The sequence below is a fragment of the Chlamydotis macqueenii genome, chromosome 29 (assembly GCF_036417535.1).
Source record: "Chlamydotis macqueenii isolate bChlMac1 chromosome 29, bChlMac1.mat, whole genome shotgun sequence".
Lineage (NCBI taxonomy): Eukaryota > Metazoa > Chordata > Aves > Otidiformes > Otididae > Chlamydotis > Chlamydotis macqueenii.
Window position 1 is genome coordinate 2,683,546 of NC_141584.1, and position 26,705 is coordinate 2,710,250.

Consider the following 26,705-nt stretch of genomic DNA (forward strand, 5'->3'; position numbering starts at 1 on the left):
CGGCCCCGGCGGGGCGGGGCGGGGCGGGGGCGGGCAGCGGGACCTACTTTCCTCTGGAAATGGCCGCGCCGGGGAGCACCGTCCGCCCTGCGCCCCGAGGCCCGTCGGCGTAGGGCGGCCGCGGGGGTAAGAACCGGCCGTGGGGCGGGCCCGCGGGGTGGGGGGCGGCCCCGCCGGGGCTCCCGCGAGCCCGTGCCTGTGCCCGTGGCCTCGGAAGGGAGAGGCCCCCCAGTTCGGCCCCGGGCCGCGCCGCCTCCACCGGGCCGCGCCGCTGCCTCCTCCTCCTCCTGGCCAGGCCTCCCCGCCGGCCGGGCCCGGAGCGCGGCTCCCGGCTCCCTTTGTGTCCGCTACCGGTACTGGCGATGCCCACCGCCCGGGGAACTGGCGGGGCCTGGGCCGCCGCGCCGCCGCCTGAGCGCAGGTACGGCCGGGCCCGGCGCTCCGGGGCCCCGGTGCCGGTGCCTGGGGTAGGCCGCGGCGGGCCGAGGCACCGGACCTGACTGTCTCGGCCCCCTCGGAGGGTCCGGTTGCACCGGGGGTGGGGGGGGAGCGCGGCTTGGGGGCACCGGGAAGGGCGAGGGGGCGTGCTTCAGCCCCCTCGGGGCCCCGGGCGCGGCCAGCTGGGCCCCCCCGTCCCCGGTGCGCGTCAGGGCCCTTCCGGGGAGGGCGCAGCCGGCCCGGGACGGCGCGGATCCCCCCGGGGTCGCTGGGGAACGGAAGGGGATTTGTTGGGCTGGCGGCCCCCCACTCTTGGTCCGAGACCCCGCCGTGCCTGGCCGGGGGCTACCTCCGCCCCCCCCCGCACCGTCTCCGGGGGCAGCTGAGGTTTTGAGGGGGGCTGGGGGCTGCCTCGGTGCCCCGTGCTCTGGGGTGGGGGGGCAGGTCCTCGGGGCCACTTTTCTCCCCCGTGCACATGGCTCGCAGTTGAGTTTGAGATTTGCTGCCCCCTCAAGCTCCCTTGCGGCCATCTGGGTCTCCCTCGGGTTTTTGGGGTGCACATGAGGTACTGGTGGGAGGGAGCATGGCCCCCCCAGCTTTGCTCATGTTTTTTTATTTTGGGGTGAATCCCTTCTGCACTCAGCCTGGGACACCCTGCCGGTGCTGCGGGGGCTCGGCTGGGTCGGTGTTGGCCTTGGGGAAACGGGGGCACAGGAGGGACCACAGGCACCCCACTTCATCATTGCACCCCAAATCCCACCCGGCCCAGTGGCGGGAGGCAAAGGGGGCCCCACCTTCGCCACGGGCGCTGGGGGTGCTCCCCCCCCCACCCGGAGCTGCTGCTGCTGTAGGGGTCTGAGTGGTTCTGTGGGGATCCTGGTGACCCCCCCGGGTACTGGTGTGCTGTGGAGCTGGGGTCGCCCCCCTCCTTCCAGGGTTTAATCGAGGTCATGTGCCCCTAGCGCCCCCACGGCCTCGCCAGTGGGGAGCGGGCTGCCCCAAATATGCTGAGCTGCCCAGGGATGTGGCTGTGCTGTCCCCACTGCGACCTGGGGGGGGCCCAGGGGGCCAGCAGGCGACAAGGGAGTGGAGGGAACCCTCCCTACTATGGAGCAGGGGGTCTCGCGGACCCCCCAGGGAACTGAGATCCACCGTCCGCTTGTGGCGCATGCAGGGACGCTTCTGCTGGGCTGAGACTGCACAAACTCGCCTCAGGAAGAGCAGCTGGAGTGGGCTACTCTATTCCTTGGGCAGGGGGGGACGAGGAAGGGCTCTTTCATCCATGTGCTGACGGATTTCGCCCCCTCACAGCCGCGGGCCTCCTCCGAGGGACGCTGGAGGCAGGATGGATGAACAGAAGCCGCCCAGTGAGGAGAAGCATGTGGACGTGCCAGGTGAGCATGGGGCAGGGCAGGGTGCTGGGTGGGAGCCTGGTGCTGTCCCCTGCTTCCCTGAATCCTCGCATCCACCGTGGCGGCCGACAGCCGCTCTCCTGGCAGCCGATGGGGCCGTGGCCTCCAAGGAGATGGGCAGCGCGGAGGGGGACGCCCTGAAACCCCCCGAAGGAGCCTCCGTGGGGCCGAAGCCAGAGAGCATGGACATGAAGGGACCTCCCCAGGCTGGCAGGTGGGGACGGGGAGCTCGGGGGGGAGGCGTGGAGCCGGTGGGGGGTCCTGAGCATCCCTGACACCCCTTGTCCCCCCTGTCCCCAGCACACTGGCCCGCCGCTGCGCCCTCTGCAACTGTGGGGACTGGAGCCCGCATGGGCAGTGGGAGCTGCAGCGCTTTGAGCCAGCGCCTGACTGGCCCGAGCGGCTGGCGGGGCATGAGCCCCCCGAGGGTCCCAGCCAGCCCCCACCAGAGCCGGCGGGTGATGACCTGGCACAGATCGGCTTCTCCGAGGGGGTGACTCTGGCGCAGCTCTTTGAGCCGACAGGTGAGTGCAGTCGCAGCCCTGGGGACCCCGCCTCGCCACCCTGGGCGTCCTGCCTGGCCTGGGGGACTCCTGTCCCTGACACCCCCTCCCCACAGGGCACTGCTGGGTCCACCGCTGGTGCGCGGCCTGGTCCACCGGCACGGGGCAGGAGGCGGCGGGGCCGGCTGGTGTGGACAGAGCTGTTTTCTCAGGGATCTCACAGGTGAGCGGGTCCCGGCAGGGGCTTGGCCCGGCCCCAGGCAGCCTGCCTGACCCCGCTGGGCTCCTCTGCTTTCAGAAATGTGAACACTGCCGGCGGCTGGGGGCCACCATCCCGTGCCGGGTGGCTGGCTGCCCCCACCTCTACCACTTCCCCTGCGCTGCTGCCAGTGGCTGCTTCCAGTCCATGAAGACCCTCCGGCTCCTCTGTCCCGAGCACGTGGCCGAGGCCGTGCAGATGGGTGTGTGTGGGCTGCAGGCGCCAGCCCTGGGTGCTGGGTCCCCTCCTGCCCTGGACGAGGCGGGTCCCAGTGCGGCAGAGCCCTGACGGCTGCTCTTTCTCTCCCTGTTCAGAGGACGCCCGGTGCTCGGTGTGCGACAGGCCGGGGGACCTGCAGGACCTGGCTTTCTGCACCAGCTGCGGGCAGCACTACCACGGGGCCTGCCTGGATGTTGCCCTGACGCCCCGCAAGCGCTCGGGCTGGCAGTGCCCCGAGTGCAAAGTGTGCCAAACCTGCAGGTGAGCCTACAGCTGGGGGGCGGGGGAATGGCGAGTGGCATGCGGGAGGTGGACGCAGCCCTCACCCTTCTTGCACCCCGCAGGCAGCCTGGCGAGGACTCCATGATGCTGGTCTGTGAGGCTTGCGACAAGGGCTACCACACCTTCTGCATGGAGCCGGTCATCGAGGGCCTCCCCGCTGGCTCCTGGAAGTGCAAGGTACGTCCCTCATCGAGGGGGCGCCTGGTCCCCGCCCCGCGCACCCCTGACACGCCTCTGCCTCCCCCCTAGAACTGCCGGCTCTGCTTGGACTGCGGCCGGGGCCCGGCGGGGCTTGAGCCCAGCTGCCGGTGGTACCGGAGCTACTCGGTGTGCGAGGGCTGCCAGCAGCGCTGTGCCGCAGAGGATGCCTGCAGGGCAGCGGGACACGCGCCACAGCTGGACCCACCCTCCCAGAAGTGAGTGGAGATGGGAGGGGACTGGTCTGGGGGGTGTCGGGCTGGATGCCCCCTTTGTGAGTGGGAGCAAGTGTCACGGGGAGGGAGTGGCCTGAGCTCCGCTCGCCTCACCCGGTCCCCCCCATCCAGGTTGGTGTCCCCTGACCACAGCGAGCCGACGGACGTGCCCCTCCCCCCGCCCGAGCTGGAGCCTGTGGGGTGTGATGAGGAGCTGCAGCTGGGGGGGCACCCCGAGGAGACCCCTCTGGGTGATGGCAGGTCTCCTTCCGGCGAGGTGCCCCCTGATAAACTGCCCCTCAACAAACTGCCCCCTCCTCTTGTGCAGCCCCCTGAGGAGCCCCCTCCTCTTGTGCTGCCCCCTGATGAGCCACCCCCTGATGAGCTGCCCCTCAAGAACTCCCACCTTGCTGAGCCGCCCCTTGACAGACCTACCCTCGAGGAGCTGCCCCCCGGCGAACTGTCCCTTGAGGAGGTGCCCCCCAAGGAGCCACCTCTCGACAAGCTACCCCTTGATGTACCTCCCCCTGAGGAGCTGCCCCTCGATAAACCTCTGCTCGAGGAGCTGCCCCCCGATAAACCGCCCCTTGACGAGCCGCCCCTTGACGAGCTGCCCCCCGATGAGCTGACCCCCAACAAACCACCCCTGGATAAGTGTCCTCCTGATGAGCTGCCCCTCGAAGAGCCCTTCCCCAGCGAGCTGCCCCTCGAAGAGCCCCTCCCCAGCGAGCCACTACCTGAGGAGGACCCCACGCCACCAGGTAAATTGGGGATCTCTGGGTCTGTCACCTTTCCCCTCCCACTGTGCAGGGGTCCCACACCTGGGTCCTCTCCCAGCGCTGGTTTTGTGTGACCCTCAACCTGTTGATCCTGCTTTGATGCCCTGTTTTGGGGGTACCTGGGGTCTGAGGGGTCCCTGGGCCTGGCTGAGGCACTGGTTTGTTGCCTTTCAGTGCCAGGCCAGGTGGCACAGGGGGTGGAGGGGATCCCCATACCCCCTCACCCACAGCCCCATCCCGCAGGTCTCCTCCCTGAGGTGGCTGTGGCAGAGGAAGTGCCAGCTCTGGTCCCGGAGGTGCCCCCTGAAGAGGAGATGGAGTTGGAGCCAGAGCCCTTCCTGCTCCCTGAGGCAGCACTCCCACCCCCAGCTCCTCCAGGTGGGTTTGGGGATGCAGTGGGGTCAGGGGATGTCTCTGTTAGGGGCTGTGGTGTCACCATCCCTTCCTTCCTCCCCCGCAGATCTCTGCGCCGTCTCACCTGTCCGCCCCCAAGACCCCTCGCCCGACACCAAGGAGGACGAGGCACCTGAACCACCCAGCCCAGTCCTGCCCAAGCCCCCTGCGAGCCCCAGCGCCGCTATGGACACTGAGCCCCCCGGCTCCCTGCTGCCCACCCTGGGCCCCCCTGCCTGCGCCTTGGCCCCTGCTGAGCACACCAAGGATGAGGAGATGGAGACGGGCAGTGGTGAGGGGGGGTCACCAGCCAGCCCTCCTGGAGATGGCCCCCGCGCCAGCCTGGCCCCAGAGTTGAGGCCCTTCCCAGGCCTGCCTGAGGAGGAGGAAGAGGAGGAGGAGGAAGAAGCGCCGAGGCTGGAGCCGGAGGGTACCAGTGGGAACTCCCCACCTCTTAGCGAGGAGGATGCGCTGGAGGAAGGCCGGGCTGGGGGGGGCCCTGAAGCCAAGGGGTCCCCCTTGCTCCTGGAGCCAGAGGAGCTGGGCCCCGAGACCCCCATGGAAGTGTGCGCTGCTGGGGAGAAACTGCTGGGGCGTGGAGACGAGGGGGGCCCTGAGCCCCCAACTCTGCGCCCCCGGCCTGACATCCTCAATGAGATCTCCAACCTGAGCCAGGGAGACACGAGCAGCAGCTTTCCCGGTTCGGAGCCGCTGCTGGGCTCCCCGGACCCCGAGGGCGGGGGCTCGCTGTCCCTGGAGCTGGGGCCGGCCTCAGCCGACGCCAGCCTGCAGAAGGAGGATGCTGGGTCGCTGCCGCTGGGCGCCGAGACCGACGACTCGCTGCCCTTCGAGCTGGCTCCCAAGGGGGACGGGGACAAGAGCCGGCGGCGCAGCTCCCCGGGGCGCTCCCGCATCAAGCAGGTATTAGGGGGACCCTGCCAGCCCCGATCTCGGGGGGATCCACCACCCTCACCCGCCCTGCTGAGGCCATGTCCCGCACCCTGGGTTGCCCCTGCGGCGAGTAGACGAGGGCCGAGCACGCGATGGGGGTGGGATGGGGGCTGTGGCTGTCTGCTGCCCCTGCCCTGGCTGGGATGTGTGGTGGTGGTCTCGCCAGGCCCCCTGGGTTGCTGTAACAGCCCTCTCCCCTTGGCCTTAGGGTCGCAGCAGCAGCTTCCCTGGGCGGAGGCGCCCCCGAGGTGGGTCCCACGGGGGCCGGGGCCGGGGCCGTGCGCGCCTGAAGTCGACCACCTCATCTGTTGACACCCTAGCAGTAAGGCTGGGCTGGGGCCGAGGGGGTCTCCGAGCTGTTAGGTGGCAGGGCTGAGAGACGAGTGTGTTCCCCCCCCATCCCCTTCTGCACCATCCCACTTCCTCAGAAAGGCCTGGGGGCCTGTGGGTGGGGGTCCTGGGGGTGGTGACTGCCTGGGGCTATGCTGTCGGTCTGGGGGTTTCACCCCACAGGGCTGGTGCCCCCCGGGGAGGGGCTGGCGGGCAGGGGGCCTGCTGCTCCCGTTTGTTCCCATGCGCCCTGGTTCGGCACCAGGCTTTGGCTGGTGCCCCCCAGACTGCGTGGGGAGTGTGGGTCCTCGGTGCTGAGCCCCACCGCTCTGTCCCCAGCTGGCCGATGTGGAGAGCTCGCCCAGCAAGGAGGAGGACGAGGACGATGATGACACAATGCAGAACACGGTCGTCCTCTTCTCCAACACTGACAAGTTTGTGCTCATGCAGGTAACTGGGATGCAGCAGGACAGAGGGACGGGACAGGACAGACTGCTGTTCCCTCGCCAGCTCCCGTCCCCCGTCTCACACAGCCTTTCTCCCCCAGGACATGTGCGTGGTGTGCGGCAGCTTTGGACGTGGGGCCGAGGGGCACCTCCTCGCCTGCTCCCAGTGTTCCCAGTGCTACCACCCCTACTGCGTCAACAGCAAGGTGAGGGGGACCGGGGCCCTCCGCGCCAGGCGGGCAGGACTGCGCCGTGCCCCTCGGGAATGCACGCGGCCAGGCCGTGTCCCTTGGGCACGCGCACAAGGCCGTGTGCAGCGTGTCCGCGTGGTTGTGCCGAGGGGACGTCCCCCGTGGCTGTGCCCAGCCCAGGGACCCCAGGGCTCACAAAGCTGCCTGTCCCCAGATCACGAAGGTGATGCTGCTGAAGGGCTGGCGCTGTGTGGAGTGCATTGTCTGTGAGGTGTGCGGCAAAGCTTCCGACCCCTCCCGGCTCCTGCTCTGTGACGACTGTGACATCAGCTACCACACCTACTGCCTGGACCCCCCCCTGCAGACAGTGCCCAAGGGCGGCTGGAAGTGCAAATGGTGCGTGGGGGGCGCGAGGGGAGCCCTGGCGTGGGGCTCAGGGCCAGCGCTGACCCCTCGGGCCCTCACTGCTCCAGGTGCGTGTGCTGCGTGCAGTGCGGGGCGGCTTCCCCTGGCTTCCACTGCGAGTGGCAGAACAACTACACCCACTGCGCCCCCTGCGCCAGCCTGGTTGTCTGCCCCTTCTGCCGTGAGAAGTACGTGGAGGACGACCTGCTCATCCAGTGCCGGCACTGCGATCGGTGAGCGCCGCGGCGGGCGCGGGGGGATCCTCGCACTCGGGTTCCCCGGGAGCGGCTGGGGTGCGTGATGGGTCCCTGCTGCCCGCAGGTGGCTGCACGCAGCGTGCGACAGCCTCTTCACGGAGGAGGAGGTGGAGCAGGCTGCGGACGAAGGCTTCGACTGCAGCGCCTGCCAGCCCTATGTGATCAAGCCAGCCGGTGAGCACCCCGGGTGGGCGGAGCCCGTGGGGGCACCTGAGGGATGTAGAGACTCACCTCCCTGCCTGCTTTTCCTTCTGCAGCGCCCGCACCTCCCCAGGAGATTGCTTCAGTGAAGGCCAAGGAGCCAGGTAAGGGTGGCGCTGTAAGCGATGCCGGGGTCGGTGCTGTGGGCTCCCCAAGGCTGTGCCAGGTGCTGGCCGCGCGCTCAGCACTGGCTTGCGTCCCCGCAGAGCCCCAGTATTTCCGCTTCGAGGGCGTGTGGCTGACGGAGACAGGGATGGCAGTGCTGCGCAACCTCTCCCTCTCACCTCTGCACAAGCGTCGGCAGCGCAAGGGCCGGCTGGGCACTCTGAATGGGGACGGGGGGCTGGAGGGGGGCGACCTGCTAGGCCCCGATGACAAGAAGGATGGTGACCTGGACGCTGACGAGCTGCTCAAAGCTGAAGGTGCATTTTTGCTGTGGGCGAGCTGGAGGAGCGTGGTGTGGGGGTGCTGGTGAACCCCACTAACGTGTGCCCTGCCGGCAGTGGGTGTTGAGCACATGGAGTGCGAGATCAAGCTGGAGGCTCCGGCCAGCCCCGACCGTGACATCGGGGCTGATGCGGATTCAGGGAAGGGGCTGGAGGACTCGGAGGAGTGCAAGAAGAGAAAACGCAAGCCGTACCGTCCCGGTGAGTGCTGCCCGGGGCTGCCCCCTCCAGGGCTGGACCCCCCAGCAGCCCCGCCATGGCCCCCCAATCTCCTCTTCCTCTGCCCACCAGGCATCGGTGGCTTCATGGTGCGTCAGCGCAAGTCCCACACCCGCCTGAAGAAGGTCTCGGTGGCGTTGGCTGAAGTGGGGCGTGAGGTGCTGAGTGCCGAGGGGCACCCAGAGGACGGTAGGGACTGGTGGCAGCTGTTCCCCTTCCCAGCCGCCCTGCCCGCTTGTCCCGTGGGGATGGAGAGGGACCGCAGCATGTGCCCCATGGTGCTGTGACGGTGCTGTGCCCGAGCCCTTCCCGTGGCGTAGGAACAGCCCGAAACTCTTTTAGGGAGAGGTGTTAACAGCATGGCTGTTGCAGGGGCTCCAGGGGACCTCCCAGCCGAGGGCGGCCTGGATCTGGGCTCAGTGGAGGGGGACGAGAAGAAGAAGCGCCGGGGAAGGAAGAAAAGCAAATTGGAGGACATGTTCCCTCCCTACCTGCAGGTGGGATGGAGGGAGGTGGCCCTGGGGTAGACAGGGTGGCGATGGACGGAGGGGGGTCCCCCCGACAGATGCCATGGTGCTGATGGCAGCTCCCTCTTTGGCAGGAAGCGTTTTTTGGGAAGGCGCTGATGGACCTGAGCCGGAAGGCGCTGCTGGCGGCGGGTGGCGTGGGGGATGGGGCCGCCCGCCCCTCACTGGGCCAGGGTGCCCCGCGACCCAAAGGGGGTGCGCCCCCTGACAGGAGGGAGACCCCCACGCACCCCCGAGGTGAGTGCGGCTGGGAGCTGGACTGGGAACCCAAACCCCAGCCACTGCTCCTGAGAGGGTTCGTGTGGGGTTGTTGGAAGGTTTTGGGGGTTGCCATGGACACCAGGGGTGGTTGCGGGTCCCGAGGGCAGTTGAGCGCTGTTGGAGGACCCCAGGATTGTTGGGTGCTGGGCGTTGCTGGAGGACGCTGAGGGCTGTTGGGGGCTGCCCTCAACACCGAGGGCTGTAGGACGGCGTTGGGGGCGGTCCCTGGGGCGGTGGGGGGTACGGGACCCCCCCATCCCGAGGTGGCCTGGCTCCACTGGGTCCCGGTGCCCCGCAGGGGACGACAGCACCGACGGCAGCGCAGCCGCTCCTGAGGATGACGGTAAGGACGACGCCGAGGACCTGGGTGAGCCTCCGGGACACCCCTGGGACCCCCGTGGGACCCCGGGGCCGCGCCCGCGGCTCCGCCGAGCTGTGCGGGACAGAGCGACGGGCGGGGGCGTGCGAGAGGCGGCCTAGAGCGTCTCCGACCATAGAGACGGGGGTGCTCGGTGGTGGCCGAGTACGCTCTAGGCAGAACGGGAAGGGTGGGTGGGTGGGTGGGAGACTCTATGGTTTCCCCGAGCGGCTCCTCTGGCGCTGGTCGCTCTCGCGTGGCGCCTATAGCGTCCCCGCGCGGTGCGGCGCCGCGCCCCGCACAGCCCTGTCGGGCTGGCGGACTCCGGGCCCACCTGGGGGCGGTGGGAGCTGCCCCGTGTCGGTCTCCAGCCCTGAGCTCGGGGGTCCCGGGGCGCTGAGGGCACCTGCTGATGCCTCCTCCTAGGGGCTGACGAGCCGAAGGATTCCCCGGACCCCGGGGACGCCGAGAAACCGGCCACCCCGGGCGAGGGCGCGCTCAGCTCTGACCTCGACAAGATCCCCACAGAAGGTGAGACCCCGCTGCACTCCCCTTGTCAGCTGAAGCGAGGGAGGTCCCAGCGCCAGGACCCCTGAATTTCTTTGCTGTTAGTGTGAGATTTGCACCACGTGCCAGCTGCGATGGCTCAGCTCTTCATTTTCCACCCCCTGCAGAGCTGCCGAAGATGGAGAGCAAAGACGTGCAGCAGCTCTTCAAGGATGTGCTGGGCTCGGCAGAGCGCGGGGAGCAGCCCCTGAACTGCGTGGCCGCGGGGATGGAGGCTGGCGGCGCAGGGCAGGACCCCAGCCAGGCGCAGCGGCCGTTCCTGCAAGGAGACCTCCAGCTGTCGGCACAGGGTGGGTTGCGGCAGCGTGGTCACGAGCTGAGGCGCAGTGGCTGGGGAGGGTCGTGGTGGGTGGGGGAGAAGGGCCAGGCCTCAATGTCTGTCCCAGGAAAAGTGTTGTGCTCTCGTTGGGGCCCAGCTGTTTGTACAGCAGCAGTGCCTGCAGCACAGGAGAGCCTGGAGTCCGCAGTCTTCTCTTTTTCTCAGGGGATGAACATGTTAAATATTTTGAGGGCGTATGGGGGGGATCTTTTATTGTCTGAGAGCTGCTGTGGGGTCTTCAGGACAGGCACAGGCTTGAGCCCCAGCTGTGCCCTCCCTGCAACCCCTCTCCCTTCCCTCGCAGGGAGCGTTTCCCTGGGCTCGCTCTCTGGAGCTGTCTCCTTGGAGTCGTATTCGGGTGTTTGCCAGTCCCCGTTCCTCGATAGCAGGTATGTGGGTGCCTGGGGCAGCTGAGGCTGGCCTCCTTGGAGGGGGTGAAGCCTGGGTATTGCGAGACTTCCTCTTTCCTTGCGCTGTGCCGGTCTGTGACTCTGTCCTCCACGCAGGGAGCGGAGCGGCTTCTTCAGCCCGGACCACTGTGAGCCAGAGAGCCCCTGGGCCAGCAGCTCGGCCGCCACCACCCCTTCGACACCCACAACGCCCACGACAGAGGGCGAGGGTGACGGGCTGTCCTACAACCAGCGCAGCTTGCAGCGCTGGGAGAAGGATGAGGAGCTGGGCGAGCTCTCCACCATTTCGCCTGTCCTCTATGCCAACATGAACTTCCCCAACCTCAAGCAGGATTATCCAGGTAGCGCTCTGGGGGGGCTGCGGTCGCCCCGTCCGGGATGAGGGCGGGAGGGAGCTGGGCGCAGTGTAACACCCCTGGTCTCTCTTTGGAGGGGGGATACCGTCTGTTCCGGTACAGCCTTGTGTGTGAGACTGCGGGAAGCGTTCCTGGCAGCAATGAGGGGGGTGGGGGGTCTCAGTGCCAGCTCTTGTGCGCAGGGCTGTCCCCGCATGTGAACGAGTACAGTTACCTGCTGAGGGCCTGGGTGGGCTCATAAGACGTGGGCTAACGTCCCTTTTTCTCCTCTTCGTCTGCTCCTACTGGACTCCCAGACTGGTCGAGCCGTTGCAAACAGATCATGAAGCTCTGGAGGAAGGTCCCTGCCGCAGACAAAGCCCCGTATTTGGTGAGTGCCGGGGCAGCGCTTGGGCAGGGGGGCTGGGTGGCAGAGGGGCTGGGAGTCAGCTGGCTTTTTGTTTCTGTTAGCAAAAGGCCAAAGATAACCGGGCGGCTCATCGCATCAACAAGGTGCAGAAGGTATGTGCTGGAGCGGGGAGGTGCCCGGTGGCCCTGGCCCGGCCCTGGGGGACGTGATGTGCCCATCTCATGTCCCCTTAACCCCTTCCCCAGCTCGCTGGGAGGGCAGGCGTGGCTCCACTGACGGCCGGGCTTTCTCTGCAGCAGGCTGAGAGCCAGATTAACAAGCAGACCAAAGGGGAGGGACTGCGCAAGCCAGAGAGGCCCTCGCTGCACCTGCGGATCCCCGCGCCGCCGGGGGCACAGCCTGTCTACATCGGCAGCCCGCCCGCTGCCAGCGAGGGCTTCCTGAAGCCCCCGGCGGGTGCTGGAGGGGGACCAGAGTCGCCCAGTGAGCTGTTCCTCAAGCTGCCACCCCAGTCCCCTGCCCAAGTGCCTTCGCACGATCCCTATGGTGCGGCACCCGCCTACGCGCTGGAGCCCCGCTTCCCCTCGCCTCTGGGCCAGAGCCCCACGGCGGGCGCTGCCTTCCAGCCCTTCCCTGGCCAGCCCCAGCCCCTCACTGGCCCCCGCGCTGTTCCCGGCTCCCAGCCGCCTGACTTCCATCCCACACCACCTGGCACCCCTCGGCACCCGCCCGGCACCCCTGACCCTTTCCTGAAGCCCCGGTGCCCCTCCTTGGACAACCTCTCAGTGCCAGGGAGCCCTGGAGCCCGGCCCCCTGAGAACTTGCTTTCTCCTCCACCTTTTGGGGAGCAGAAGAAGGGTGTGGAGGTGAAGAAGGAGGAAGGGGGGAGCCTCGGGGTCTGCTCGCCTGGCTATGCCCCTGCCATGGGCTATGGGGACTCCCCGGCGAGCCCTCACCTCTCCACTGCGGAGCTGAAAGCACCCGACGTCTTCAAAGCCCCCATGACCCCACGGGTCTCTCAGGTGGAGCCGCAGAGCCCAGGGTTGGGGCATCGGCCCCCTGACCCCCATCCCCTGGCCCCCTCGCCCCCTGGCCACCCTGATCTCTACCACCAGTCGCCCTACCCGGACCCTTACTCGCAGCCTCCGCTGACGCCTCGGCCGCAGCCCCCCGAGGCTTGCTGTGCACTCCCGCCCCGTTCCCTGCCCTCGGAGCCCTTCTCCCGCGTCCCTGCCAGCCCCCAGTCCCAGTCTAGCTCCCAGTCCCCCCTCACCCCGCGGCCGCTCTCCACCGAAGCCTTCTGCCAGTCTCCCGTGACCCCTCGCTTCCAGTCCCCTGACCCTTACTCCCAGCCGCCTTCCCGGCCCCAGTCCCGGGACCCCTTCACCCCCCTGCACAAGCCCCCCCGGCCCCAGATGCTGGAGCTGGGGTTCAAGTCGGTGCCGCTCTCGCACAGCCCGGCAGCCGGTGGGGGCTTTGGGGGTACCCCAGCAGGCGAGCCCCACGCCAAGGCGCCGGGCGGGCAGCAACCCCCCTTTGCCCGCTCCCCCGGCGCCAGCATCTTCCCAGGCAGCCAGCCCCCCATGCGCTTCACCTTCCCCCCGGCCGTCTCGGAACCGCTCAAGGGCTCCCCGTCCCACCAGCCCCATGGGATCAACAGCCATTACGTCCCTGGCAAGCCCCAGAGCTCAGCCTACACCTTGTCCCCTGGCTTCCACCAAGCCAGCAGCCCGCTGGGGCCGGGTGCCGTGGCTGCTGAGACCTACAGCCTCTCACCGCTCCGGCTGCCCTCGGTGCTGCCGCAGCAGCCGCTGGCTGCCCCGCAGCAGCAGGACGCCTCCGTCGCCTTCCTGCCCCGAGCTGCACTGGGGCCACCAGCAGACAAGAGGGAGGAGGCGGCCGCGGGGCTCTCGGCACCCCTCACGCGGGACCTGGCAGAGCTGCCTGGCGGCCAGGACGGGGCCCTCGGCACCGTGAGCCAGTCGGAGCTGGAGAAGCAGCGGCAGGTGAGAGCTTGCCAGCAGTCGGCCTGTGTCCGTGTGGGTTCGGGAGAGCGATGGGAAGGAGGAGCAGAGATCTGTGGTGGTGGTGGGGGGGTCAGGGAGCTTGGCCTCTGCTTGTGGCTGCTTCCCCGGGGTGTGCAGAGGGCATGGGCATCCGGGGCGGGGAGCGTAGGTGGGCACGGCTGAAGTGGTCTACATGTGTGGTTTTGTCCCTGGGTCCTGGGACGAGCTGGTCTTGCTCCCACGTCCCTGTTCTCAGTCCTGATGCTCGGTTCTGCCCAGCGCCAGCGACTCCGCGAGCTGCTCATCCGCCAGCAGATCCAACGCAACAGCCTGCGGCAGGAGAAGGAGAGCGCGGCAGCGGCTGCTGCCTCCTCACCGGCGGGCTGGGCCCCCGAGGCTGGTAGCCAGGCCTTTGAGCTGAGCCGGGGCGTGGCCCCCTACCAGCCGGCACAGGTGGGGGGCTCAGCAGAACAGCTCTGCTGGGGAGGCTCAGGGTGGACGGAGGAATGATGGCGTGTCCTTCTCTCCACTTCCAGGATAAGGGTCTCCTGGGGACGCTGGCCGCCACAGGCAGTGCTGGGAAGCTGTCCGGTTCTGTTATGGCGCAGACAGCGTTCGCGCAGGACGAGCGACTCTCCCGGCCCCCACCAGCAGCCACGCCGTCCGCCCTGGACATCAACGGGAGGTGAGTGCCCCGCGACGGGCTCACTGTGGCCAGTTAAAAACGAGTGGGGCTTCGTCCTGGTGGAGTGCATCCTCCCCCAGTTCTTGGCTTGCGGGGATTGCCTGGGGAGGATGGGGTGGTTGTGGTTTTGCTGGGTGCCAGAGGTGGTCCGAGGGAGTTGAGACCCCCAGAGTCCTGCATGTGGTGTGTTCTGGCCATGACAGTGTTGATCTGGTCCTGACACCGTGGTATCTTGCAGGGCAACGGTGGCCCCCCCGCAGGCCTTCTACCCCCGCGGGGTCTTCCCAGTGCCGTCCCCGCAGCAGCACCTCTGGCAGCAGCAGCAGCAGCAGGCGGCCGCAGCCCTGCGGCTCCCCGTTGCCTCCCGCTTTGCCCCACCGGCTGCCGGCCCTGCCGTGGGCAGCCTGGGCACCCGTCTGCCAGCACCCGCCGAAACGGTGCCTGCCTCGCCCGCTGCCATGGGCGCCCCCTTTATCGAGCTGCGGCACAACGTGCAGAAGGGACCCGGGGGGGTCGTGGGCTCCCCCTTTGCCCCGCAACCACCCCGTCCTCGCTTTTTCCTGCCTGGGGAGGAAGGCGCCCCCCAGGCCCTCTGCGCCCCCGTCGTGCCCATGCAGGCGCTCCCTGCCCCCGTGCTGCAGCCCCAGAAGATGCCGCTGCCGCCCGCCTCCCTGCAGGGCACAGAGATGAACAGCAGCCACCACCAGCCTCACGCCAAAGCGGCTGCCCCCCCGCCGCTGCCGCCCCCCAGCCTGGAGTTGCAGCACGTCCCTCCACGCCCGCTGTCCTCCAGCTCTGCCCTCCGCCCTGAGGGACCCAAGGACGGACCTGCACCGGACCCTGTGCCGCCTCCAGCCCCGGGGAAGAGTCAGCTGAGCCTGGAGGGGGGACGCTTGCCCTGTGAGGTGCCGGTGGAGCCTGATTTGGATGATGACTTTGGTTCCCACAAGGACCTGGAAGATGATGATGATTTGGCCAACCTGAGCCTGGATCCGGATGTGGCTAAAGGGGATGATGACTTGGACAACCTGGACAGCCTGGAGACAGCGGACCCCCACCTCGATGACCTGCTGAATGGTGATGAGTTTGACCTGCTGGCCTACACCGACCCTGAGCTGGACACTGGTGATAAGAAAGACATCTTCAATGAGCATCTCCGCCTGGTTGAGTCGGCCAACGAGAAAGCCGAACGTGAAGCCCAGCTGAAGTCAGAGCCACAGGCACCCAACTTGAAGCTCTCTGACCCCGGGGACACCAAAGACATGGCCCCGTCCGTGGAGGACCAGGAGGTGCCCAAGGAAGGGCTGGTGCCTGGGGTGGGCTTGGGCGCCGCGCTGGCTCCCGACCCGGCTTTCAAGGCGCAGGGTATGGAGGTGAAGGCGAGCTTGCTGCCTGCTGATGTCAAGCCCAAGCTGGAGGATGTCTGCCTGAAAACCTCGCCCTGCCAGTTCACCACCAGTGGTCCCGAGCGGCTCCCGGTTCCCGTCAAATCGGAGGCTCTGCAGGGCACGGATAAGATCTCTGCCTCGCTGGGGCTGAGCCTCAAGTCTGGCCAGACCATCCTGAGCCCCGGGGCTGGCCCAGCTCGGCATGGCTTGACTCACTTCGCTAACAGCAGCCATGCCGGTGTCCCTGTGCCGGAAAAGGACCCCTATGCCAGCCCCAGCCGCGGGCTGGCCCCTGCCCAGCTGGGCAGCCAGAGCAACCCCTTGCTGGAGAAGTTCGAGCTGGACAGCGGAGCCCTGGGTCTGGGCAGCGCCCGGCACTCGCCGGCTGATGACCTGGACAAGATGGAGAGCTCGCTGGTGGCCAGTGAGCTGCCCCTGCTCATTGAGGACCTGTTGGAGCATGAAAAGAAGGAGCTGCAGAAGAAGCAGCAGCTGTCAACCCACCTTCCCCGGGGCGCCCCCCACCTCCCAGCCCCGGGGCACCCCATGCTGCACGCAGCAACCGCTGGGCAGCCCTCCGAGGGGCAGCCGCCCCGCCTGGGCGCCCCACAGCCGCCGCTCCAGCTGGGGCTGGTGGCCAGGCCACCACTGATGCCGCCGCAGCCGCCCCGGCTTGGCGCACCCCAGCAGGGCCCGGCGCTGGCCCCCCACATGGGCATGGCCCCTGGGCAGCCCCACATGCTGGCGGCCCCCCACGGCGTGCAGGTAGCCCTGGCGCAGCCGCAGCAGAGCCAGCAGCAGGTGCTGGTGCAGAAGCCGATGGGTGGGGTGCAGCCGCCCGCCCTGGGCCTGAAGCCCCCCCAGCTCGTCATGCAGCAGCAGTTGGCCAACAGCTTCTTCCCAGACACAGGTACGGGCTGCAGGTGGTTGTTCTGGGGGGCTGCAGGGCTGTTTTGGGTGGAGGGTGTGGGACTGAATGTGCTGTGGCACCATTTGCTGACTCTGTCTTGGCAGATCTGGACAAGTTTGCAGCTGAGGACATTGTGGACCCCATTGCCAAGGCCAAGATGGTGGCGCTGAAGGGCATCAAGAAGGTGATGGCTCAGGGTAGCATCGGAGTGGCCCCGGGCATGAACAGGTACGGGGCAGAGCGGGCAGCCGGGCGTGGGCTGGGGTGGGCAGGGCGCCCTGGCCCCGGCTCATCCCTTGTCTGTGTGGCCCTTCAAAGGCAACAGGTTTCCTTGCTGGCCCAGCGGCTCTCGGGGGCCCCAGCCATCTCTGAGATGCAGAATCACTTGCTGGCAGGGAGCGGGCAGGTGAGTGGGCTGTCTGAGGTGGGGACGGCAGTCCTCTTGGGGCTGCCTGGCTTGGTGCCTGGGTCCCTGCTGGGCAGGAGCCTCTCTGGCTGGTGAGTTCGTGGTCCCCTGGGCAGGTGGGGGCTGTGGAGAGGGTATAAGGACACTGGGGAAGGGACATGGCGTGGCGCACGTCCCCAGCGCTCCCCTCTCTGCCAGGAGCGGAGCAGCACTGACCAGGCCCAGGCTCGCCCCAACCCACCCACCTTCGCGCAGGGCGTCATCAGTGAGTACTGAGGTGGGGGGGAGGCTGGGGTGGCGCGGGGTGAGTCTCATCCTGCCCTCACACGTTGGGCTGAGCAGGGCTGTGGCCAGGCTCGCTCCAGAGCCCTGAGTAACGCAGGGAAGCAGGGTCCTTGCTGATCTGAGGCCTCTCCCTACTTTCGTAGACGACGCCGACCAGCGGCAGTACGAAGAGTGGCTCTTCCACACGCAGCAGCTCCTGCAGATGCAGCTAAAGGTGCTGGAGGAGCAGATAGGGGCGCATCGCAAGTCACGCAAAGCCCTCTGCGCCAAGCAGCGTACCGCCAAGAAAGCCGGGCGGGAGTTCCCCGAGGCTGACGCAGAGAAGCTGAAGCTGGTCACGGAGCAGCAGAGCAAGATCCAGAAGCAGCTGGACCAGGTAGGACCCTGCATGCGGGTGGGCGCCCTGTCCTCGATGCAAACGTGATATCCGGAGTGCAAATGTGCCGTCCCCGGTGCTAACGCCGCGCCATCCCGGCAGGTGCGGAAGCAGCAGAAAGAGCACACGAACCTCATGGCTGAGTACCGCAACAAGCAGCAGCAGCACCAGCACCAGGCCTCGGCTGTCATGGCCCTGAGCCCCTCGCAGAGCCCCCGCCTCATGTCCAAGCTCCCCGGGCAGCTGCTGTCAGCGCACGGCGTCCAGCAGCCAGCGGGGGCCATACAAGGCCTCAGCCAGCAGCCAGGGCAGCCCGGTGGGCTCCGCCTGCCCCAGGGTGGCGTGTCCATGGCCGTGCAGCAAGGCCTGTCCTTCATGGGCCAGCAGGCTGTGGGGAATGCCCCAGTGCCTGGCACCTCCAATGCATTCTTCGCTGGGAACCCTGCGCTCCGTGGACTGGCTGCCGACAGCCGCCTGATGCAGGAGAGGCAGCTCCAGAGGATGCAGCTGGCCCAGAAACTGCAGCAGCAGAACATGCTGGGACAAGTGTCGCTACAGCAGCAGCAGCCGGGTGTGATGGGACAGGTGTCCATGCAGCAACAGGGTGTGATGGGACAAGCATCGATGCAGCAGCCAGGCGTGATGGGACAGGCGCCGATGCAGCCGCCGGGTGTCGTGGGACAAGCTTCGATGCAGCAATCAGGTGTCATGGGACAAGCTTCGATGCAGCCGCCGGGCGTTGTGGGACAAGCTTCGATGCAGCCGCCGGGCGTCGTGGGACAGCCTAGCCTCCTGGGGCAGCAGCAGCTGGCGCCGGCCCTGCAACCGGGCGCGGTGGGGCAGCCTATGGTGCCGAAGCAGCCGGGGCAGGTGGGCAGCCAGCAGAGCCTGCTTGTGCAGCAGCTCTCACCCAAGCAGCAGCCGGGCTTGCTGGGCCACGCGCAGGCACCGGGGCTGCAGCACCAGGCGGTGCTGGGCCACCCCCCACCCCAGCGCCAGGTCCTCTTGGCCCCCCACCAGCAGCGAGTGCTGGGCTCACCCCAGCTGGCGCCACAGACTCCAGGGATGCTGGGCCACCGGCTCGTCATGTCCCAGCAGCTGGGACAGTCGCGGGCACTGCTGGCCTCGCAGCAGCAGCAGAACTCGGTGGCCGCCCAGCCGGGGCTCCCGGGGCTGGGCCAGGGGCAGCCCCCGATCCAGCACTTTCCACAGCACGGGGCAGTGGGCCAGGCCCCCTCCGTGCTGCACCTGAGTCAGGGAATGCAGCCAGCCCCGGCCGTCCTGGCTGCTAAGGACCAGCCCGGGGGAGGGGAGGGTGGTGCCCTGCCCGCTGAGGGCAGTGAGGGTGCGGGGCAGCTGCATGGGGGCCCCCAGGAGCAGCAGGGAGCTCTCAACCCCCCGGGGCTAGGTGGCCCGGAGCCCCCAGCCCCCAAACACCAGGCTGAGCTGGGCCAGGGCCAGCAGCTCCTCTTAGCCTCCCCGCAGCCAGGTGTCCTGGGCTCGCAGCCGGCACTGCGGCCAGCCCTCATGCAGCCGGGCACGCTCCTTGCCCCACCGCTGCAGAGCCCTGGAGCCGCCCGCCCCGAGCTGTCGCAGCAGCATGGGGATGCTGCTGGAGCGGCGGAGCCACCGCTGGGCTGCGGGATGGGCCAGGCACAGGGGATGGCACTGCCGCAGGTGCCGCGGCCCGCAGAACAGCTAGGCAAGGGGCTGTTGGGCTCACTGCAGGGCCAGCCACAGCCCCTGCGGCTTCAGAGCCCTGGGCAGCACAAAGCAGGCCCAGCAGTGGCATCGCCAGGAGTCACCACGCTCCCTCCGGGCCTCCTGGGGCAGGTGCCGGGACCCGTGATGGGCCAGATACGGGCACAACTCCAGGGCGTCCTGGCCAAGAACCCGCAGCTGCAGCACCTGACGCCCCAGCAGCAGCAGCAGCTCCAGGCTCTCCTGTTGCAGCGGCACCAGCAGAGCCTGCTGCAGCAGAGCCAGGCGCTCCGGCCCCCTGCACCCTTCCCCGGGCAGGCCCCAGACCACGGCTCCGCAGCCCGCCAGCCCCCTCACCCGCTTGGGCAACTCTTCCAGCCGCAGCCAGGCGCCCCAGCGGAGGCGCAGGCTGGCTTTGCCGCCGAGCAGGGGCGAGCGCTGCCAGCGCAGCCTCCCCAGCAGCCCCTGGCTGAGCTGGTGCAGGCAGCCCTGGCTACCCGCAGCCCCCAGCCCAGCCTCGTCCGGCTCCCCACACCACCAGCTCCCTCGCCCCTGGGCTGCGTGCCCCAGCACCTGGTCAGCCCTGAGCAGAGCCCCCAAGAGCCAAAGAAGACATCGCCAGGGGTCCTGGCCTCGGCCGCCAGCCCTGTGGAGCACGGGCTGACGCCCATGCCAAGTGGCACCCTCCCTGACCTGGGACACGGCCCCTGGGACCCTGAAGCACCTGGTGCGGACTCGGCTGGCCCTGGTGAGACCCACGTCAATGAGGCTGTGCCGGAGAGGGCCCCCACAGCAGGTGAGATCCCCCAGATGTTGGTGAAACAGGAGCCGAAGGAGGAGGTGATGGCAGTGCAGCGTGAGCTGGACGGGGATGAGGCGGCAAAGCCGGAGGCCAACAGGAACCCTGGGGCCAGCCAAGCCAACAGCCTGCTGGCACCCGGCAGCCACTCGGAGGCTGGGCACCTTCTGCTGCAGAAGCTGCTGCGGGCCAAGAACGTGCAGTTCTCGGCACAGAGCCCAGGCGAGCTTAATGGGCATACGGAGAGCCAGGGCGCTGGGACGGAGCCACGGCCGCAGCTGGTGCTGCTGGACCGGGAGGTGAGCGGGGTGCAGCAGGGTGGGACGGAGGAGGATGGCTGCGAGGCTGTACTTGGCACAGCTCCTGCTCTCCTCTTCCTCCACAGGACCCTTCCATCGCCAGGAAGCCAGCGGCTACCAAGCCCAAACGGGTGCAGAAGGGCAACGAGCGGGTCACGGCCTCGCGCAAGAAGCTGCGGAAGGATGAGGGGCTGCGCCCCAGCGAGGCCCTCGTGAAGCAGCTGAAACAGGTACAGCCACAGGCCGGGGACATGGCGGGGGGGTGCCTGCTGCCCCCCGTCCCCTTCTCACCCCTCTGCCCCCAGGAGCTGTCACTGCTGCCACTGACGGAGCCGACCATCACGGCCAACTTCAGCCTTTTCGCGCCCTTTGGCAGCAGCCCTATCAACGGGAAGAGCCAGCTGCGAGGCGCCTTCGGCAGCGCCGTGCTCGACAGCGTGCCAGACTATTACTCTCAGCTGCTCACCAAGGTGAGGGGGGGTTGTTTCCCTCTTTTCCCTCCATTCGGGAGTCCCAGGCCACCATGCTGTGCTCACCTTGCTGTCCCACCCCAGAACAACCTCAGCAACCCTCCCACGCCACCCTCATCGCTGCCCCCCACACCGCCCCCCTCCGTGCAGCAGAAGATGGTGAACGGCGTCACGGCCCCCGAGGAGCTGGGTGAGCAGCCCAAGGATGCTGACTCATCCCATGAGCCACGCGGCCAGAAAGGTGAGCGTGGCTGACGCAGGGGTGACATGAAGTCCTTGCTGCTGCCTGTCGCCTCCTCCCCATGACATCCGTCCCTTCCCCTCACAGACACGCCAGGTGTGGAGGTGAAGAGCCTGGACCTGCTGGCAGCTTTGCCCACTCCTCCCCACAACCAGACTGAGGACGTCAGGTGAGCCACCAGCCACAGTGCCCTCCCACCGCAGATAACACCAGCCCCCCCTGGGTGACGCCAGCCCCCATGGCCCGTGACACCTCCTTCCCTGCAGGATGGAGAGCGACGACGAGAGCGATTCCCCTGACAGCATCGTCCCTGCCTCGTCCCCTGAGAGCGTGCTGGGTGAGGAGGTGCTCCGCTTCCCCCTGCTCAGTGAGGCCAAGCTGGAGCGGGAGGAGCGCGTGCTCTCCCCCATCATCCCCATCATCCCCCGGGCCAGTATCCCAGGTGAGTTGGGCCACACTGGGTGGGTGTGTGGACCAGGCAAGGCAGGGCAGGAGGGCGTCAGTGGGGCACATAGATCAGGCAGGAAGGGGTCTGTGGGGTGTAGAGACCAGACAGGGGGTGTGCAGGGTACAGAAACTGAGTGGGAAAAGGTCTGTGCGGTGCACGGACAGGGCAGGAGGGGGTCCTTGGATGTGTGGGCTGGTAGAGGTGTGGTGAGGCAGGGGAAGGGTCCTTGGGGAGCACGGGCTGAGGCAGAGGGGTCTGTGCAGTGTGCTGCACCGGGGCAGCAGAGCCTTGAGCGATGTGTCAGGACTGGCTGTTGCTGAGGGTCACCCATCTGCTCCCTGAGGGTTTCCTGTTGGTGTTGGGTGCTCTCTGTCCCTGTCGCCGTGCCCCGCTCTCTGTCCCTGATGAGGTGATGGATTCCCAGCAACATTTCTGCAGAGATCTGGGCAGCTGGGTGGGCTCACGGGTGGCTGCCGACGGTCAGTCAGTGGGGCTGCATCTGCCAGGCTCTGACCCCCCTGTCCCCACACCAGTGTTCCCTGACATGAAGCCCTACGGGGCCACGGAGCCCTTTGGGACCCCCGCTGGGAAGGTGGGGACAGCAGGCCCGGGCGCCCTGTGGGAGAAGGGCAAGAGCAGCGAGGTCTCCGTCATGCTGACGGTGTCTGCAGCGGCTGCCAAGGTGAGTGAGGGATGCCAACGGGGGCAGTGAGACCCTTGGGGTCCGGCAGTCACCCTGCCTGCCGGCTTCCGGGACCCTGAACCCATCCTGTCCTCTCACCCAGAACCTCAACGGGGTGATGGTGGCCATGGCCGAGCTGCTGAGCATGAAGATCCCCAGCTCTTATGAGGTGCTGTTCCCAGATGGCCCCATGCGAGCGGCTGTGGTTGAGGCCAAGAAGGTGGAGACAGACATGGCCGGTGAGCGTCTGCCGTGTTCCCAAGAGCTCCCCGGTGTTCCTGGGCCGGGCACCTGTGATGGGCTGCATCTGTCTCTCGCAGGGGTGCTTAGTGGCAAGGAGAAGGCGGCGCTGGCTGGGAAGGTGCCGGACAGCAGCTCCGAGTGGCTGAAGCAGTTTGATGCGGTGCTGCCGGGGTACAGCCTCAAGGGCGAGCTGGACCTCCTGACACTGCTCAGACAGGTTAGCAGGACGCGAGGGTCCCCCCGGGGCTGCGACCCTGGGAGAGGGGTACGAAAGTGCGTGTAAGGCTGTGGCTGTGTGGGGGTGCATGTGGGAGCGTTTTGGGACCAAGCATGACCATGTAGAGAGGCACATGGGGGTCCTCCGTGGTTGCAGCGTGGTGCAAGGGGTTTCCTGAGGGGCCAGGCCCCCCCATGGAGAGGTGCTGAGTCTCCCAGGACTGCATGGAAGGAGTCGGGGAGGTCCTTGCAGGGCTGGGAGTGTGGTGGGCTGCTGTGGGGTCCCTGCAGGGCCAAGGCCTCTTGCTGTGATGCACAGGGAGGTTGGGAGACCCCATCCCTGGGACACTCTGACCCGTGCCCCCTCTCTGTCTGCCGCAGGAGAGCCCTGTGCCCGAAAACAGCCTGCACCACTGCTACGTTAACAATGTCTCCAACCTGGACGTCCGGCAGCTCTCCGTCATGCCCCAGGAGCCCTCACCGCCGCTGTCCCCCTCAGTCCCCTCCCCCTCCAGCCCTGCTGAGGCTGCCAAGGTCCCCGACCCCGAGGCAGCCCAGGAGGCAGCCCTGGCCCCCACGTCGCCCCTGCCACCAGCCCCCTCACCAGCCCTCCAGGAGGAAGGTGCAGCGGCCCCCCACTCGCCCCCCCGCTTCAAGCCGCGTTCGCGGCCACCGGAGGACGGGGATGAAGCACGGCCCCGGCTGAAGAAGTGGAAGGGGGTGCGGTGGAAACGGCTGCGCTTCCTCGTCACCATCCAGAAAGGGGGGGCCAAGCGGGATGGTGACAAGGAGATCGCGGAGTTCATTGACAAGCTGGGCACCACCCTGCGCCCTGAAAAGGTGCCGCGGGACCTGCGCAAGTGCTGCTTCTGTCACGAGGAAGGTGACGGTGCCACGGATGGGCCGGCCCGCCTGCTCAACCTCGACCTTGACCTCTGGGTCCACCTGAACTGTGCCCTGTGGTCTACAGAGGTCTACGAGACACAGGGAGGGGCCCTGATCAACGTGGAGGTGGCCTTGCACCGCGGCCTGCTCACCAAGTGCTCCCTGTGCCAGAAAACCGGTGCCACCAACAGCTGCAACCGCATCCGCTGCCCCAGTGTCTACCACTTCGCCTGCGCCATCCGCGCCAAGTGCATGTTCTTCAAGGACAAGACCATGCTGTGCCCCGTGCACAAGCTGAAGGGCCCCTGCGAGCAGGAGCTGAGCAGCTTCACCGTCTTCCGACGCGTCTACATTGAACGGGACGAGGTGAAGCAGATCGCCAGCATCATCCAGCGTGGCGAGCGGCTCCACATGTTCCGCGTGGGCGGGCTGGTCTTCCATGCCATCGGGCAGCTCCTGCCGCACCAGATGGCCGACTTCCACAGCGTCACAGCCCTCTACCCCGTGGGCTACGAGGCCACGCGCATCTACTGGAGCCTGCGGACCAACAACCGCCGCTGCTGCTATCGCTGCACCATCTGCGAGAACAATGGCCGCCCTGAGTTCGTCGTGCAAGTCATCGAACAGGGCCTGGAGGATCTGGTCTTCTCCGACTCCTCGCCGCAGGGTAAGGGAGCTGCAGGCGCTGGCCCGCTTGCCTTGCTGCACACCCCGTCCTGCTGATGGGGAGGATGAGGCGGTGAGAGGTCTCAGGGTGGCTCATGCTTGGGGGTCCGTGCCGGCAGGCAGCCTGTGGCACATCCCCAGCTCCAATCCCCTCTTCCCTCTGCAGCCGTCTGGAACCGGATCATTGAGCCAGTGGCGATGATGAGGAAGGAAGCCGACATGCTGCGACTCTTTCCGGAGTACCTGAAGGGCGAGGAGCTCTTTGGCCTCACGGTGCACGCGGTGCTGCGCATTGCTGAGTCGGTAGGTCCTGGGCAGGGGGGTCCCCTCCCCGCGCTGGGGGTCAGCCACGTTGGGAAGGGGCCGGTGGCCGTGCTGGGGCTGGCTGCTTGACCCACGGCCCCTCCGCTCCCTCCTTGGCAGCTGCCCGGCGTCGAGAGCTGCCAGAACTACCTGTTCCGCTACGGCCGCCATCCGCTGATGGAGCTACCGCTGATGATCAACCCCACCGGCTGCGCCCGCTCCGAGCCCAAGATCCTCACCCACTACAAGCGGTTAGTGGGGCTGGGATCCACTGGGAGAGCTGGGATCCCTGAGGACCCCTCGGCTCTGACCCCCTCTCACCTTCTCCCGGCAGGCCCCACACCCTGAACAGCACGAGCATGTCCAAGGCCTACCAGAGCACGTTCACGGGCGAGACCAATACGCCCTACAGCAAACAGTTCGTGCACTCCAAGTCCTCGCAGTACCGGCGCCTGAAGACAGAGTGGAAGAACAACGTCTACCTGGCGCGGTCCCGCATTCAGGGCCTGGGGCTCTACGCAGCCAAGGACATCGAGAAGCACACCATGGTCATCGAGTACATTGGCACCATCATCCGCAACGAGGTGGCCAACCGCCGGGAGAAGATCTACGAGGAGCAGGTGGGGCTCTGGTGGGAACTCTGGTGGGATTTGGGGGGCTCGGTGCAGCCGCTGACACCCTCTTCTCCCCCAGAACCGTGGTATCTACATGTTCCGCATCAACAACGAGCATGTCATTGACGCCACACTGACGGGGGGCCCGGCCAGGTGAGCATGGGGTGGGCTTTGGGGTGGTGGGACCCTGTCAGAGGGAGCAGCAACTGTCCCTCTCTCCTGCCCCCCAGCTCGGCGCTGACCCTCGCGCCTCTCTGCCTCCCCCGCTCAGGTACATCAACCACTCGTGTGCCCCGAACTGCGTGGCCGAAGTTGTGACCTTTGACAAGGAGGACAAGATCATCATCATCTCTAGCCGGCGCATCCCCAAAGGAGAGGAGGTCAGGCGGGCGCATGGGGCGGTGATGGGGGCTGGAGGGTTGGGGGCGGTGGGAATGGGCTCCCCACGGTGCCGTGGGTGACATGCCGCTCCCCCCACAGCTCACCTACGACTACCAGTTCGACTTTGAGGACGATCAGCACAAGATTCCCTGCCACTGTGGAGCCTGGAACTGTCGGAAGTGGATGAACTAGCTGGGAAAAGGGGCTGGGGGCCGTGGCCCCTGCCTCGGAGACCTCACCGAGACCGGCCCCTCCCTGGGGCCGCGGGAGGTGCCAGGGCGGCCGGGCCGGGGCACGGAGGTTTCGGCGGGAAGGGCGGCTGCCACGGAGCCACCGGCCCTGCCTGCGCAGGACGGATGGACGGACGAACTGGCAACTCAGGGTTTTCTTTGTGTCGTCCTGCGAGGAAGCAGGGGTCCCAGCGAGACCCCCAGCACCACCACCCACCGCCCGCTTCCCTCGTGGGGGAGCCATGGGGCAGCAGAGCAGTCCCAGCGGAGCCGGAGTGAGTTCGGAGCCGGCCTGGTTGGTGTTGTGTTGTTGGTTTTGGTTTTTTTTGTTTTTTTTTTTTTTGTTTTTTTTTTTTTTTTTTTTTTAGAAACAAAACTAATAATATTTGCTCGCTAATTACCAAGGTAACACAGACTCCTTGAGCTCGACAATCCGGGCTCTGCCTCGTCGCGCTGCGGCGGCCAGAGCTCGCTCGGTTCCTTTGATCTCTTTTTGTTTGTGCGTGTGGACGAGACCCCCGAGCGCAGCGACACAGGAGGAGGCGCCTGCGGCGAGGGCCCCCGACAGACACAAGGAGCTTCTGCACCCAAACCTACCTCATTTTAAGTGTTAGATTTTTTTGTTGTTGTTGTTGTTGTTTTTAAATGTGAGCCCCCGCCACCCATCTGGGCAGAGCCTCCTGCCCTGGGCGGGGGGGGGGGGGGGGGTGTGTGTGTCTTTTCCTCACCCGTGGGCTCCAGGGGCTGCAGCCCCCCCGTGTCCCCCTCCTCCAGCTGTGGCTGCAGAAGGCCCCTCACGGTGGTCCCTGGGGAGAAGAGGGAGGGCAGGGGCACCCCTGCCCTTGCCCCTCACCCCCAGCCGTCTCAGCGGTGTGACGTGCCGAGGTGTGAGGTGGGGAGGGAGGGGTGCTGGACCTACTCCCCCGGCTGGGGCTGTGTGTGGCTGGTGTGGAGCAGGGGGAGGTTATTTATCTATTTATACCTTATATTGTATATACGAGATGGGGGGGAGGGGGCCTCTTTGTGCTCTGCTGGGCTGAGATTTGGGGTGCAGGGGCAAGGGGGGGGGCCGTGGCATTTTTAAACCCAATCTCTGAGGTGTAGGGAGTGGGGGACTGGAGCCCCCTGCCAGGGGGCCTTGGGGAGCGGAGCAGTGTGTGGGCATTACACAGCAGCCTTC

At 67.4% G+C, this 26,705-nt stretch overlaps 1 protein-coding gene across 1 annotated transcript; it reads left to right on the plus strand.

Annotated features, from left to right (window-relative positions):
- Nucleotides 1–25,859, plus strand: KMT2D (lysine methyltransferase 2D). The gene is made up of 55 exons (XM_086769007.1): nucleotides 1–126; nucleotides 1,750–1,832; nucleotides 1,923–2,064; nucleotides 2,151–2,374; nucleotides 2,470–2,576; nucleotides 2,652–2,814; nucleotides 2,927–3,092; nucleotides 3,176–3,290; nucleotides 3,363–3,529; nucleotides 3,659–4,287; nucleotides 4,549–4,683; nucleotides 4,766–5,619; nucleotides 5,858–5,971; nucleotides 6,319–6,429; nucleotides 6,527–6,631; nucleotides 6,831–7,012; nucleotides 7,090–7,254; nucleotides 7,343–7,452; nucleotides 7,536–7,583; nucleotides 7,686–7,901; nucleotides 7,983–8,126; nucleotides 8,217–8,333; nucleotides 8,517–8,641; nucleotides 8,746–8,908; nucleotides 9,231–9,275; nucleotides 9,717–9,821; nucleotides 9,965–10,147; nucleotides 10,481–10,565; nucleotides 10,683–10,927; nucleotides 11,239–11,312; nucleotides 11,393–11,443; nucleotides 11,588–13,297; nucleotides 13,577–13,750; nucleotides 13,834–13,982; nucleotides 14,221–16,280; nucleotides 16,385–16,508; nucleotides 16,599–16,686; nucleotides 16,885–16,951; nucleotides 17,115–17,347; nucleotides 17,450–20,146; nucleotides 20,233–20,376; nucleotides 20,452–20,616; nucleotides 20,701–20,857; nucleotides 20,945–21,026; nucleotides 21,124–21,299; nucleotides 21,839–21,987; nucleotides 22,091–22,226; nucleotides 22,308–22,447; nucleotides 22,828–23,998; nucleotides 24,164–24,300; nucleotides 24,421–24,551; nucleotides 24,635–24,920; nucleotides 24,994–25,067; nucleotides 25,186–25,294; nucleotides 25,395–25,859. Exons 2-55 carry the CDS (start codon nucleotides 1,784–1,786, stop codon nucleotides 25,485–25,487), a joined length of 15,591 nt encoding a protein of 5,196 aa, XP_086625133.1. The 5' UTR covers nucleotides 1–126; nucleotides 1,750–1,783; the 3' UTR covers nucleotides 25,488–25,859.
- The last annotated feature ends 846 nt before the right edge of the window (nucleotides 25,860–26,705 follow it).

Bases quoted from the DNA above. Each gene is read 5' to 3' on its own strand.
- KMT2D (XM_086769007.1), top strand. From the start codon at position 1,784: ATGGATGAACAGAAGCCGCCCAGTGAGGAGAAGCATGTGGACGTGCCA. The intron at 8,127-8,216 runs GTGAGTGCTGCC...TCTGCCCACCAG, and splicing joins ACGCAAGCCGTACCGTCCCG to GCATCGGTGGCTTCATGGTG. The intron at 10,148-10,480 runs GTGGGTTGCGGC...CTTCCCTCGCAG, and splicing joins CCTCCAGCTGTCGGCACAGG to GGAGCGTTTCCCTGGGCTCG.